Source organism: Rhinatrema bivittatum, chromosome 10 (genome assembly GCF_901001135.1).
Source record: "Rhinatrema bivittatum chromosome 10, aRhiBiv1.1, whole genome shotgun sequence".
NCBI classification, from domain to species: Eukaryota; Metazoa; Chordata; class Amphibia; order Gymnophiona; family Rhinatrematidae; genus Rhinatrema; species Rhinatrema bivittatum.
In genome coordinates this window covers 100,635,108-100,651,076 of record NC_042624.1, presented here as the reverse complement: position 1 = coordinate 100,651,076, position 15,969 = coordinate 100,635,108, and the positions used below count along the sequence as shown (strand labels likewise).

The 15,969-nt window shown below is 41.6% G+C and overlaps 1 protein-coding gene across 4 annotated transcripts in view; it reads left to right on the top strand.

Moving 5' to 3' along the window:
* The window catches only part of DNAJC6 (DnaJ heat shock protein family (Hsp40) member C6), a 112,536-nt gene that overhangs the window by 76,808 nt on the left and 19,759 nt on the right, over window positions 1-15,969 (top strand). For 3 of the 4 annotated variants that reach the window (XM_029618515.1, XM_029618513.1, XM_029618511.1), the window contains 4 exons: window positions 49-129; window positions 4,405-4,833; window positions 5,906-6,055; window positions 11,416-11,487. In XM_029618515.1, the coding sequence (XP_029474375.1) occupies window positions 49-129; window positions 4,405-4,833; window positions 5,906-6,055; window positions 11,416-11,487 (732 nt within the window). The remainder of the gene's footprint in view (window positions 1-48; window positions 130-4,404; window positions 4,834-5,905; window positions 6,056-11,415; window positions 11,488-15,969) is intronic. The other variant, XM_029618512.1, reaches the window with a different exon arrangement.

Here is a 15,969-nt window from a genome sequence, read left to right as displayed (position 1 = left end):
ATCTCTCAAGTGTTTTGCATTGTTGGGTTTAAATTTTCTGTGTTACAGGAAGAGCACCCGTAGAACCACATCAAGATAACATAAAGACAGTTGGGCAGGGTGCATTCTTTTCATCTTTGAATTGGCAAGGTACGTTACAATTAATTTCTCATTAGTGTATGATTCATTTAAGTTAAAAGTGTTTCTATTTGGCATATTATTCCAGATGACTGAATGTGCATGATGTGTAGCTGTGTTTATTTAGGTTTTTCAGCTCTTAGCAAAATCATTATTAAATTACCATGATGAAGGTTTTAGATGTTAGTTACAATGTATTCTTGGTTTCTTCTGCTGTTTCATTTCCTCCTGTAAAATGTAACATCAATCTTATTTCCTTCACTTGAGCCAGTGGGATCTTATGATTAATAAGAACATGCCAAAGAATTTCAGAATTTAAAATTTAGACAGAGAGAGGGTAATTTCCTAACAAACCGAGTAATTTCTGTGTTGACAAAACTACAAGTTATGCCAGTTTTCACTTTGAAAATTATCCCTAATAATGCGTATAAACTAGCCTGCTCAAAGTTACACCCGCACTTTGCAGAACGTAATTTGTGTGTGTTAATGTACATGCATAAAGGTGAATTTTCAAAAGTTGTGCAGCAGATAGCCGTGTAAAACAGCGTATACGCGCATATCTGCTATTTTATAAATCTCAAAATAATTCGTAAGTAGCAGTCCGTGAGTAAATTTGTGAATGTAAAAAAGGTATGGGTCAGGGGGCATTCCAGGGCAGGCCCAACATTTATGCGAGTAAAGTTGCTATTTTATAAGCAATATACACATGTAAGTTTGGCAGCTTATTTGCGTATATTTACTCCTGCTGAATATCTGGAGTAAGTGATCGTAAATGTCTTAAAAGCAAAATACTGATTGGGTGGGGGGTTTGGGTGAAAAGGGGGACATTCAGTCTGAACAGCCAGGAGGATCTCAATGACCTGCAGATGGACTGGATGAACTGGTAGACTAATTGGTAAAACTGGTAATTTCATTGCCGTGCGCATATTAGAAAATCTCCCAAGTGACATGCACAAAAGCCAACTTACAGGGGGGTAAATGCATGTAACTCACGCAGGTAAAATCTGCACGCATATATTTTTAAAGTTAGATGTGAAAATACACAAGTATAGCAATTGCTTATTTATCTAGATAAATTCTGATTTATCCAGTACTTATCTGGACCAATTTTGAGTTATCCGGCTAAGTAGCATCACTTATCTGGACAAGTTCTGACTTATCTGGCTAACTAGCAGCAAAACTGTTACTTAGCTGGAAAAGTCTAAAAAGCGCTACTAATCTGGCTAAGTCAGATAGCGGGATAAGTAGCTTTGCTGCTACTTAGCTTGAACTTATCCGGATAAGTGCTGCTTCATATCCAAATAACTTCGAGTAGAATTTTCTGTAACTCATGGAAGGGAAAAATTCCACGGAAAAATTGCAAGCTAAAGTTTCTTGTCAAAAAAGCAGTGTAGAACATCATCTCAGTTCTTAAAAACCCTTTTGGAGTTTATTGCCATACTTTAAAGTGATCATTACATTTTGGAGCCTGATTTTAAAAAGCATTTACATGCTTAAATTGGGTTTTACGGGGCCCGGTGACATCATCGACCAAGATGGATGCCTGATTCAGTGTTCCCGACCCTCTTAAATTTAATCCACAGCACACTCTTGTATCCGCATCTGCACGGATGACTTTTCATTCTATATTGAGAGCACTTATTTAAAGGATGGCGGCTAACTGAAAAATGGTGGACCTGAAGCAATTCTCATTCAGCAAACACAGAGTAGAAATTGCTGAGGGTGATAGCGACTAGGCCCTGAAAGGCCCCACAGAGGGAAAATTGGAATCACCTGTGCTTGCACTCATACTAGGCCCTGGGTCCGGTGACATACCTTCAAGGGAGGAAGTCTGAGAATGGTTCCAGGGTCTTCGAAGATATATGAAACAGTACAAACAGGAGCTGATGGCAATGATAGCCGACCTGTGGGAAGACATGGCAACCATGGGTAACTGCATTGATGAATTGGATACCCTTGCGGAGGGCCAGGCTGAGTCCCTAAAGCGAGTCATCGAGCAACAGAAGAAAATGCAGTCTGAGCAAGTGCAATTCGCAGACAAACTGGAAGATCTCAAGAACAGATCTCGATGCTGCAATCTATGGTTTGGGGAGTGCTGGAGACCCCCCCGTCTATGAGGACTGTGAGTCCGTGGTGATTGCTATCTGTAAGTTCCTATTGCAGTCTCGTGCCAGTGGCATTGAGGGGAGGAAGAATCAGTTAGTACTGATATTAAATTGGAATGCTCTCATAGGGATTTTGTAGGGGTGTGCATTCGTTCCCTATGAATTGGCAATCTGCAACGTATAGGGACATATTTGTTGTATTCGTGGGGAAGCGAAAAGTATCGCGATTCCCCCCCCGAGTACAATGAATCTTCGCTGAATTATTCGGCCGTCTAAAGGAGCCAATTTAAACAAACCCCCCACCCTCCTGACCCCTCCAAGACTTACCAAATCTCCCTGGTGGTCCAGCGGGGGGTCTGGGAGTCATCTCCTGCACTCACACCCTCAGCTACCGGTTTCAAAATGGCGCCGAAAGCCTTTGACCTACTATGTCACAGGGGCTACTGGTGCCATTGGTCAGCCCCTGTCACATGGTAGGAGCAATGGATGGCCGGCGCCGATAGCCTTTGCCCTCACTATGTCAGCTGAGGCTGCAGAGATATTTAAGGAGGCAGGTTTGGCAATTAACTTCTTGATTTCCAAAACGGCAAACATTGTACTAGAAAGGAGATATTTCCAAGATGGCAGTGGATCAGTAAAGGAGGAAGCAGAATGAGGTGTCAGTCTAGCGAGAGGTGACCTTCCACATCTGATTCTTGCTGAAGTTTGCTGGATTCACCTACTGGGACAATACCCTCATGTTTACTGTTGAACTATTGCTGCAATATTCCATTTTAATGGGATCTAATTTTCATTAGGGCGGTGTACAGGTGTCTGCAGTTGTTTTTTACTCATACAAATGTGTGCAAGGTGGTCATTTGCATCGGTTACTTGGGAGAGGTTTTGTTGGGGATCCAGGCTGGCTTGGTGAACACTCCCCCGATGAAGTTGTGGGATCTGCTTAAGGTGATTGACAGATCATGTGTTTGGGTGGTGGGAAGGATGGGGCTGGATTATTTTAGGATTTCTTTTTGGAAAGTGATAATGTTGTAGAAAGTGCAGTTAATCTTTTGTTTTTGAGTGGATGCTTATTTGATAGTTTATATGAGAAAGAGTTTATGAAATGAGTAGGGATTTTGTGATTGTAGAATTCCATGACATACGTATGCATTCTCTTCCTTAATGTTAAGGGCCTTAATACTCCCAGGAAGCGACAGCTTTTATTCCACTAATTGTCCTATAACAGAGCTTCCACAGCAATGCTGCAGGAAACTCATCTGAAGAAAAGACATGAGTATGTGAAGGTGTCTTGTGATAGAGTATATGATAAAAAGCCTCAGATTGCCTTAACGGACCGGCTCCAGCTATCTGGCCCGGTCCACCACAGGAAAGGGATCCTCAGGTGGGGGCGTTTTCCTGAGGTAAGGGATACAAAGGTGAGGCCCTGAGAGAGAGTTAGAAAGGCCCCAGGGAGAAGAAGGAAACTGTAATCCAATGCTGTGTTTGTTCTGGACATTTTCTTTGCTTGTCAGTCTGCTGAGGTAAGCAGCCATTTTGCTTCTCTTCTGTTATGTACTTTTGAAAATAAAGTGATGAAAAGCAGACCATTCTCCAGCCTGGTCTGTTCTGCGGCCTGTCCCCAGCCATAGACCGCTCCAAGGGCATCACAGTGTCCGGGGAGTTTCCCCACAGATATTTCGCATCTAGCTCTAAAGAATGGAAATATGTGGCATTGGCGTGCTTTTCTTTCAACATTTTGTTCATGAGCTTTTAAATCATCAGGCAGACCCTAAGGGCAAGTTCTTGCTCTGGAAAACTAAAGTGTGTGTGAGTGGGGGGGCTGTATGCTATTGTTAACAGATAAATTACATGTGCAAAAATGTACAAAACTGTATTTTTGCATGAAACAACAATATCTGAGGGAGGTATGATTAAGATGTTTTGCATTAAACTTCAAATTCTTGCAAACTTTAGCACAAAAAATTTACAACAAATGTGAATTGCATATTATTTAAATAGGTGATGACATACAAAGAAAAGTAGTGTGGCAATGGCCTATTTCCTTAGACCCATCAAGGGGTTAGTATATTGGCCTCTTAAGTTTTTTATAGTGTAATGTAAAAAGGGGTTTTGGAAACTCCTTACAGCACAGCACTTCTAGTACCATGACTTTCCTACTAAAATATGAATTTTGCTGTCGTAGATCAAAAATCTGAGAAGGCTAGCTCTCATCCAACCTCTGAGGATCGTGCTGCCCTGGTGCATGAAGAAAGTGAACCCTCAGATGATGAACTCTTGTCACTCTCAAGCCAGCACAGCAACACAAGTGGTGACAAACAGCATGGCACACCAAAGCACAGCAAAAAGCAAGAGCCTCCAGCACCTCCCCCACCTGAGGATGCTGATCTCCTGGGTCTGGATGGAAGCGCCTCAAGCAAGGCCTTCTCCTCGCAGCCTAGAGCTCCCCCCTCTAACTCAGACTTGTTACATGATCTCTTTGGTGGGGGTGTTCAGGGTGCGCAGTCTGCTGGTGACGATCTCTTTCGCTCAAGTGCAACTGGTTCTGCTCACTCAACCCCACGGCAGTCTGCAGCATCGCCGTCCCCCTCCCCATCTCCAAGAATAGGAGAAGGTAACCGAATAGTCTCGTTTTTTTTTTCTTTTCAGCTACACATGTTGCTATTCAAAAGCTGATACAGGTTGTATCCTACTGTGTTTCACCTTTAGCACTAAATCAGAATCGGATTAAACTCTGGACATGCTAGCCACACATGGGTTTATTAAAACTCTGATATTTAACTCCAGAACAATAAAGCAATTGAAGATGTTTACTTTTAAACATTTTTGAAAATAACGTCCCATATCTAAAAGAAAGGTCTGAAAACACTAAAAAACAGCTATTTCATTTTGGAGCAGATATACCTAAGAATTAACAGCATGATAAAGCATTAATAATCTTGTGCATTCTGCATGCAAGATTAATCATTTTATTGTATTTTGCACATAAATAGCTTTAACACTATATTTATTTTTTGTTTCTGATAAACTGTAAAAAAAAAAAAAAAATTCTTAAAATCAGATGCTATGAAAGTTTTCATGATGTGATATTTCTGGCCCTTTAAGAACCACCTAGTCATAGGAAATTTTAGACCATGTTTAAAAATAGGAGTAGGGTTGTTACAATTTGTCTTGGTGTTTCCTAATACCAGAATTCAAGGGACAGGTTCTATTTTAGCTATCTTTTCTATTTTTTCAAAAAGTAGAAAAAGTTTCAAAGCTTTAAATTAACTCTTGTAAAAATTAATAGGAGCTGCGTGACCGCAGCAGCATCCAGCCTAGTTAGGTCTGAGGGCTCCTAGAAGCAAATAAAAGACACACATAGTTTCTGTGGGTGGGGGCCATTCATGGAACATCTATGGTGGCTCCTCCTTGTGCATATCGAAATGTCTTTTAGCAGGCCATGATGAATGTATCTTGTGACTACGTTCTTTTACAACAGTAGTTGTTTGACAAACCCCAAATATTTCATGCTATTCACCCTTCCAGTAAAGACCAAAAAGATTCACATAAATTAATATACGTGAATTTGAATCCCATGAAAATAAAGACTTACTGGAGAATGGGTAAATGGAACATTTACGACAGTTGGGAGATATTAGTGCCATGTAGTAAAGTAAGTAATACAATGACATTTTTTCCTGCAGCAGCCTTTGACCCATTTGGAAGCAGTCCGAAGCAGCCTAGCCAAGATTTTCTGGGTCCCTTCATTGGCACTCCAAATACGTCTAGTGATCCTTTTCTTCACACCACCAGAAGCCCTTCACCTACAGTGCATGCAGACCCTTTTAACTTGGGTGAGAAATCAACCCGATAGATCCTACTGGATTTGGATAACACAATTACTTAAGAGATAAGTGCTTGCATCACACTTAGGACATGGGATTAGTTGGGCATGCAATGAAATAAACTGGATTTGGATTTGTGTCTGCAGAAAAGGGCCAGAGAGAAAGAACCTAGACAGAAAGCTCAGAAGGATGGGAAGTTTTTATCAAGGTGCTTTTACAGCACTGGTTGACACAGACAGAAGCAGATGGTGTATCAGATGACAATTTTAAATAGGAAGATGCACATACCACATACCACCGGTGCTTTCTGAGTAAATTATAGCTGCCTATAGTTTCAGTGAGATCTCTGATTTAGCATGGCACTCCTAAAGCAGTAAATAAATACATTAAATAGGCTGTACTATATACATTGCTTACAATCCTATGCTATGCCATGTTAGTGATTGTAATGTGCTATGTATCGCATCAACCTTGTACTGATCTGGATAATGATTCTTTTGATGTGTTATAACATAATGCGCAACACCCAGGCACGTATGAGAAGATGATTTTGAGTGAACCACTGAGGAAGATCCCAAATCTCTCTTTGTTGACATGCTTGGGAATATTTGGCTTTTTATTAATCCCTGGCTGTATTAGTAATAATTCCCTTTACTAGTAAATGTGTGAAACCCTTTTAAGTTTTGTCTCTCAGAATGTTTTAGAGCTTCACCACCCTTAAAAAATAGTGCTTGGTAATATGCATACTCCATTTACCATGTGGCTGTATAGTGTGATTAGGGGAGGGACACGAGCAACTATGCAACAAGTCGATGGAGTTTTCTTGACTAGCTAGAGTTTGTTGTTTGAAGTGAGACACTTTCAAGTTTAAATACTAAGACTTCATAGCAGGGAAATGGGGCTACAGTGCTGCAGATGTGAAGTCTTCTCTGCTCTGGTTAGCGACAGTATACACCTACAGACCACCTAAGCCTCACCAGATCAAACAACATTACAGCTTATGAGTTGATCTGTCAGTTTCCATTTTAGTCTGTGTATGTTAGATTCTGCTGTCTAGCTGTGATTACTGTCAAATGTATATAAGAACATAAGATATGCCATATTAGGTCAGACCAAGAGTCCAACAAGCCCAGTATCCTGTTTGCAACAATGGCCATGCCAAATCACAAGTATCTGGCAAGTACCCAAACATTAAATAGATCTCATGCTCTAATGCCAGCAACAAGCAATTATATTCACTATTAATTAATAGCAGTTTATTTATTTAAACACTTTTCTATACTGACTGTAGTAAATCTGCTCCCCAGAGGGGCAGAGTTAGCAATCTGTTATAAATCACCCCGCCAAAGGGGAGTAGCAATCTGTTATAAGTCCGCTAGGGAGGTAGCAGTCTGTTATGGATCACCTCGCCAAGGAGAGGAGTTAGCAATCTGTTCAATGCTGCTCCCTCAAGGGGAGGAGCTAGCAATTGGTAATACTCCATAGGTGGAGTTAATGATCTGTTGTGGGTTGCAATGTCACAGAGTGGGAGCCAACAGAGTGGGAGCCAACCCACTCTGTGGGAGCTCTAGTAGTGTAAGGAATGAACACTTAATGTAAATTGGTGAATCCTTGGGCCGATGGCAGATGACAGCACCCCCAGGAGGATATCCTGAGAGGGACCACCGGCTAGGCTGGAGTATGGCGACAAACACAGATAGTTCTTTATTAGACAGGAAGTAGAACCACCAGAGGTGGCAGTAGTGAGCTGATATGCCCGGCCGGGCTGAAGTCCCTCACATTCTGGAATTGTGGTCTCTGGGTTGCTGAGCTGTAGGGAGAGACTATAGGTAGTGAGTAGACAGGGTATGCAGGATGATACATAACCAGTAGCAGATGATACACTCATAATTATATATATCTGTAATGGCTTCTATGCAACAGAGAGTCTTCAGTATATTCAGGAACAGGAGCCGTAGTCGAGTACTGGTTCCTATATGCAGTCAGGAATAAGAACTCACAATATCTATGTATGAGATGGCTTCTGGAATAGAAGAGAGTCTGTGAAGGGTTTAGGAACATGGGCCCTCGTGGAGCGAGTACCGGTTCCTATCTGCAATAATAACTCACGATCTCCATACCTGCGATAACGTCTTAGACAGAAGGGAGTCTTCGGAGATTAGGAACATAGGCCCTTGAGGAGCGAGTACCGGTTCCTATCTGTAATAGAACTCACAGTGTTCACGTCTGTGATCGCTTCCAGGCAGTAAGGAGTCTTCTGAGCATTCAGGGACGTAGGCCCTCGAGGAGCAAGTACCGGATCCCATCTTAGCAATCTGAAATCAAGAACAGAGAGCGGGGCCTCCAAGGAGCAGGTACCCCTTGGTAAGTTGAGGAGGCAGAGCAGCAGTGAGAGAGAGTTATCCCCCTTGCTAACTCGATTCGTAGTTGCAAGCAAAGACCTTTTAAGTTGGAAGCGGATGACGTCACTACAGGGGGACGCCTCCGAGGCTCGCGCCCTTGCCGGTACAAACTCTGGAGCGCGCGCGCCTGTACGTCATCAGGAACATGGCAGCGTCAGGCCAGCCCGGGGATTCCAGGGAGAAGTGGTGAGGAGGAGAAGCCGCGGCAGCATCTGTCAGTCAGACCCGAAGGGAGTCACCACAAAGGTAGAGAGGGTGGAGCGAGGGCAAGAACAGGCACGAATGCAACACTGACATTCTCCTTCAGGAACCTGCCAAACCTTTTTTAAATCAAGTTACACTAGCCTCCTTAACCACATCCTCTGTCAATGAGGATGTTGTGTGTGTTGAGTGAAAAAGAACTTTCACTGATTTGTTTTAAATGTGCTACTTGTCAACTTCATGGAGTGCCCCATACTCCTTGTATTATCCAAAAGAGTAAATAACTGATTCACATTTACCTGTTCAAATCCTTTCATGATTTTGTAGACCTTGATCATATTTTGAAAGTTTAGTGCTAGATCTGTAGATTTACTTCTTGTCCCCCTTCCAGTCATTAATTCAAATTTGATCATGTTATGTTCACTATTGCCACGTCACCCCCATCACAGTTACCTCTCTCACAAAATCCTGTTCTCATCTAAGAATTAGATCTGAAACAGCTCCCTCTCACGTCAATTCCTGAACCAATTGCTCCTTAAGGTTGTCAGTTATTCCATCCAAGAACTTTATCTCTCTAGCATGTCCTGATGTTACATTTACCAAGTCAATATTGGGGTAATTGAAATCTCCCATTATTACTGCACTACCAATTTGGTTAGCTTCCCTAATTTCTCTTAGCATTTCATCATCAGCCTTATCATTTTGGCCAGGTAGATGGCAGTATACCCCTATTGCTATAGTCTTCCCTGACACACATGCGATTTCTACCCATAGAGATTCAGTTGTACGTTTAGCATTTGAATGATCTTTATCCTGTTGGACTCTATGCAATCCCAGACATAAAGCACCAACTCCCTACCAAGTTGCTCCTCCCTATCATTGCAATATAATTATACCCTGGTATAGCACTATCCCATTGGTTATCCTCTTTCCACCAGGTCTCTGAGATGCCAATTAAGTCTATCTCAACATTCACTGTTATACACTCCAGCTCTCCCATCTTACTTCTTAAACTTTTGGCATTGGCAGATATTTCAAAGTGTGTTTTTTATTTGCATTAACAACCCGCTTTTCAGTTGATAGGGATAATTTGGAATCTTTTAGTTCTAGTGATTCTCTACTTATAGGCACATGGACTACTTTTGTTTCTATTGGAACTTCTCTGTTGGGATACCCTAACTCTCCTGCTTCCTTAGTATCCTTCGAAGAGACCTCCCTTCAAACTATGCATTGCTGAGTGACTGTCAGCTTTCCCCTTTTTTCTAGTTTAAAAGTTGTTCTATCTCCTTTTTAAAGGTTAGCGCCAGCAGCCTGGTTCAATCCTGGTTAAGGTAGAGCCTGTCCCTTCAGAAAAGACTCCCCCTTCCCCAAAAGGTTGCCCAATTCCTTACAAAACTGAATCCCTCTTCCTTACACCATTGTTTCATCCATGCATTGAAACTCTGGAGCTCTGCCTGCCTCTGGGGACCTGCACATGGAACAGGGAGCATTTCAGAGAATGCTACTCTGGAGGTTCTGGATTTCAGCTTTCTACCTAAAAGCCTAAATTTGGCTTCCAGAACCTCCCTCCCACATTTTCCAATGTTGTTAGTGCCCACAAGTATTACAGTAACCGGCTCCTCCCCAGCACTGTCTACAATCTTATCTAGGTGACTCGTGAGGTCCTCCACCTTTGCAACAGGTGGGTATGCTACCAGGCAATCCTCATGTCCACCAGCCACCCAGCTATCTATATTCCTAATAATTGAATCACCAGCTATGATGGCTGACCTAACCATTCCCTCTTGGGCAGTAACCCCGAGAGACACATCCCTGGTGTGAGAGGACAGTGCATCACCTGGAGATCAGATCCTTCCTACAGGATCACTTCCTGCTGCACCAAAATGCTGCTCTACAACCAGAAGACCTTCCTCCTCCAAGGCATCACCAGGGCTACAAGACTGTAGTTGGGACTTGGCTACTATGTCTCTGATGGTCTCATTTATATGCCTCTCTGTCTGTCTCAACTTCTCCAGGTCTGCCACTCTAGCCTCCAGAGATTGGACTTGTTCTCTGAAAGCCAGGAGCTCTTTGCACTGGGTGCATACATATAACCTCTCACTGGCGGGTAAAAAAAAATCATACATGTGACACTCGATACAGAAGACTGGAAGCCGCCCACCCCCTTGCTGCTGGATTGCTGCCTTCATCTTAGTTTTGTTGAATTCTTAGTTAAGTTTAGCTTGTTAAGGGAGTAGGAATGTGTAAATAAGAGACCTTTACATTTATTGGTATATTCACTATTTACCTGGTGGTGACCTGCAATGGGATAATTAAACTCTTGATAAGAGCTGGGGCAAGTCTTTGTTCTAGATAAAAGGCTGATTGATTTTTAATGTGAAAGTGTCTCTTGCCTATAAATTAAAGAATGAGCTAGGTGTAGGTAGGAGAGGGTTGGGAGGGACAGAAAGAAAAAAACTCATACAAACTCTAAGCTATTTCCTATCTTTTGGCTTGCTTTTTATAACACACACACACACACACACACACTAAAGAATATACCCCAATAATTTACTTCTCCCCAAAACTTAAGTTCTAAAATTTCCCAAAGCAATACTTTCGGATCCTCTTCAGCCACCACCAAGATGATCTTCTCCTTTCAGTGCTCCCACTGAATTGGTGTACATCGGTATACATAAGTGCAGCTGCTTAGTTTGAGAATAGCTTTAACAGCCAATATAATACAGCTTCTTCATTATTTACTAAAAACTGTCTTTGCTTTATTAGCTCCTTCTGGTACACCATCTGTTTCGATTCAGCCTAGTGTGTCAGGACCCTGGGACTGGAGCAACAAAGCAGGTACAAAAAGTGAGAGATAATTAGATTTTAAAGAAACATATGAACTTTTATTCACAGAAGAATCAACCATAAATTTATTTTTTTAAATGTTGCATTTATGTAAATTATTGGTTTTCAAGAACTATATTTCAAAAATTGCTTTGAAAAGTTGTAATGAAAAATAAGGTCAATTAAGAGAAGTATTTATTGCCACAAAATCAGTAGCTTTTAAATTCTAATTCTATCTATGAAGGCTGAGGACTAAGAGGGCCATATTCAGTAGGCCAGTGGTCAAGTTAGCTGGCTAACTTTAGCCAGCTAACTTGTCCCATACATTCAGCGGGAGAGCTGTCCCCCTGAATATACTTGCTTAAAGTTATCTGGCAAAAAAGAAATCCACAAAAAGGACCAAAAAGATACCCAGGTGTAAATACACACTACTCAAAAATAACCAAAGGTAACAGAGCTATTAAAGAGACTATCATACATAGGGTACATTTAATCTCTAAAAGACAGTGTCGCCCAACATGGCACGATGTCTTGGCAAAGATAAGTAATTCTTCCTCCCTTTTTGAAGATTTATTATTAGAACAGAAAATATATTAAAAAAATGTTTGGTGCTGTGGACACTTTCTTGAGATCCATGATTTGAAATAGTAAGGGGAAATCTGTTTTGCTGGGTAGTCCAACCATGTTGGGTGACACTGTCCTTTAGCGATTAAATGTACCCCATGTATAATGGTCTCCTTAATAGCTCTGTTAACTTTTCTCAAAAATAACCAAAAGGTATCTAGCTACATATAGCCAGATAATTTAAAAACCTAATTGCCTATGTTTGAATAGAGCCAGGTAGGTTTTCAAGAAGCTGTGTTAGACCTTGCCTGGAGTGGGTAAGTGCAGACCCTGCTCCTACCATGGATTTTTAGGCTTCAGGGGGTTGGGGGAGGATCTGGAGTGGGGTGGGGGTGTGATGAGGATCTAATTTACATTGCTGGGGGGGGGGAAGAGCTTGATCTCTGTAATACATAATAATCGGAGGAAAGTTTTTTTGTTTTTTTTTGAGGGGGCAGAGAGAGACATGGACAGCAGCAATCTCAGGATATTTTTTGTAATTAGGAGATGTGGAGTAGTGGGGATGCAAGGCCTGATAGGGCATCTGTACTATTTGGTTGGGAGGAGAGAGGAAATTGGGCAATAGGTCCCTTTTTTTCCAAAAGCACTACTTATATGGATATCTTTTGAACATATCCGGATAAGTAGCAAGTTATCTGGCTCCACAAGGCTGGATAACTTTAGACCTGTTCAGAAGCAGGTCTAAAGTTATCCAGAAAAATTAGCGAGATATATGCTATATTCGTTCCCCGGAACACCCCTGAAATGCCCCTTTTTTATCCAGCTAAATTACAACTGGATAATTATATCCAGATAAATTATAGCCAGATATAAGTGGCTGAATATTCTTATTTTGCCATTTAGACCGATAACTTTTGAGTTCTCATTTTAATGACTCTGAATATGGTCCTTTCTGTATATCAGTGATTACTTTCCAAAGTAGCTTAAATCAGTTGTTCATTCAGAATATTCTTGGTTCATTCCATAAGTCGGATCACTCCTCAGATTGGCTGGGGATGAGGATGCTATAGAGGCAGCATTCATAGCCCCATAAGAACATGCCATACTGGGTCAGACCAAAGGTCCATCAAGCCCAGCATCCTGTTTCCCCAGGGCATGGGACAGGAGCAAAGTTGTGGTCATTGCTTAAAGGTGACACTCAGTGGTTCACACTGCAGGGTGACACTGCAGGGTTCCAGAAGAAGCTGTAACGCACGGCCCCTGGCCCAGGACAGTAATGACCAGTGCTAACATTGGGCGGGAGAGGAAATATAAAATAGGATAAAAATCATTGGTTAGTTGTGAATAAAGGCTCATGGCAGATCCTGATTGAACTGGAAGTACAGAGGAGCAGGAGGAAACTGCTGGGTCAAAAAATAAAATCAATGATTCTCAGCCTGGTCCTAGAGATATAGCGAATCAGGTTTTTAGGCTATCTGCAGTTAATATGCATGAGATAAATTTGCAAACAAACAATGTGCATTTATTTTGGAAATCTTTAAAACCTCAGTGGCCAGGAGGATCCTAAGTAATGAGTTGAGAAGCAATGTCCTAAACAGTTTTACTCATATTAGGATTGCCAACTCACCCCAGGTCAACCGAACAGGTAGATCCAATCCTGGTTTTCCCCATTAAATCCATGGAGTTATAGTTCTGATTGACCCATTGATGTCCCTTTGATGGTCAGAACTACAACATTTAATAGGGCAAAACCAGGGCTACATCAATCTGTTCGGTCAACCTGGGTTGAGTTGGCAGCATTATGAAAGCAACTGTCTCTTGTAAAAGACATTACTACAAGATCTGCAAGTGATTGATGACTTCTTTGGAAGCTATGTACAGTCTCTCACCATGCAAAATTTGTGACTTTGAAAAAATAACAGCTGAAAGATATTTGCTAAGTTTTGCAAATAAAAATAATCATATTCTCTGTTAAAAGCAAACAAACCTACCTGGCTCAGAGACCCTGCGAATCTAAAAAAAAAACTGTGTAAACCCTTGATATTCAGATTGTTAAATCTCTTCTCTCCCACATTCTGACTGAGATAAAACATTATCAGGTTCGTTACTATCTGCCTGAGCCTCTTTATATCTTTACGGATATGCAGAGTGAAGGAAGAGAAGCAGGTATGCTCAGACTGATGTCACCACAAAGTAAGGGCAAGAAGTAAAAAAATGCCCACACTTAAGTTACCATATGGACTTATTTAGATATGCTCAAGAGCACTTCTGCAGCCCTAGTCCATAGGAAGCAATGGGAAAAAGGAACATTAAAAGAAAATGAAAAATGTTTAATTTCTGATATATATATATATTTAGAAGAAATAACAATGATATACAGTGCTTAGGGAAGTGTCATATATAGATTAAAGTCTGAAGAGAAAAGGTCTTGTGCATGTAGCCCTTGCCCACTCTTTAATATGAGATGGGTAGAGGGATTCTTGTTTGTTGGTGGGGGGAATAATTTTCAAGATCCACTGGTTTCTGTGAAATAAAACTCCACACACTTGCTTGTTGATCTTAAAATTAGATAGTAGATATATATCTACTATCAGAATAAACAGCAACTGAAGCTAAGAGAGTTTGCTTGGTATTTCTCATTATAGTAGAATCCTTTCTTCCTGCACCCCTGAAATAGCAGGAAAGTCACTGTTCACAATCTTAGTTTCCTGAGACAACTCAGGTTCAAGACAAGTAGGAAAAGGCCTGAACTACACAATCTCCATTTACACCCAATTCAATTTGTTAAATATTATGGTGGATCCTTATTGTGCCACGGTGGATTCTCACTCCTCTCACAACATATCATGACTACTGGCAGATCAGTGTAGGTCCATGCGTCTCCCGGCAGGCGACATACTCTGATTGTCAGAACAGTGAGTGGAGTAAAACATTTGCCCGAGAATATTCTAGGCAAAAGATTAGGAGTAGGGAGATAGAGGAAGCAAACCTCTTGTTTCGGAAGAAGTTTGGAATTTGGTGAAAGGAAGAAACCTGCTTTCTGTCCCAGTGTTTCATGGTTATGTAGCGAGTGTACAGGGCCAAGCAGATATTTGCCTATAATGGTGCTTCTGATTCTTAACTAAAAGTAACTGTTTCTGTTGGTTCTATTGGTGGGGTGGAGAGTATCCTCCCTCTGAGGGAGTAAACCTCTCACCCTGGGTTTGTCTTTTTATGAGGAAAGAAGATCCTGATCTGAGTTCTGTGTCTAAACAAAACTCTTCACTGGATCACCACGAAGCGAATGTCCGGTGCTTGACCAGCGATAACCAGCACTGTAAAAAGGAGAAGGGAGAGAGCTGCCCATCCAGTGCTGTGATCCAGGACTCCAGGGGGGGGGGGGGGGGGGGGGAGGAGGAAAAATGTGTGCAAATGAAAGATTAAGCTTTTGCAGAATCAGGCACAAGAAGGGTCCTTGGGAGCCAAGCATTTATCCAATGAAGCTTTACATCCAAGAAAAGGGAATGAGGAGATCCCAGGAGGGCATAACAAAACAAGGATCAGTAACACCCCTGATGCATCTCAGTATCTGCCTGGGGATTCTAAATGCTTAAAAGACTGTACCATTTGCAACATTTTGATATGAACTGTTTCAGTAAATTTTGGAACACCATAACTTGGGTCAAGTATCTCCTAGGTACCATGCCATTAAAATGCCTTGGGCTCTGAAGGTAATTCTTCCCCCTGTAGGAGGAATCACACCAGAGTTTTTCAGGACTGAGTCAAGACTAAACCCTGGTATCGAGTGTATTTCCTCACTTAAAGAAAGGGAACTACATCAGGAAATGCTAGTTCAGGAATGCTACATCCAAGCTAGCAGTCACCCTGAGATCCCTTGACCTGGTGATCTCGATATTCTAAGGAACTTAATATGCGAGTGACTCTTCTCTC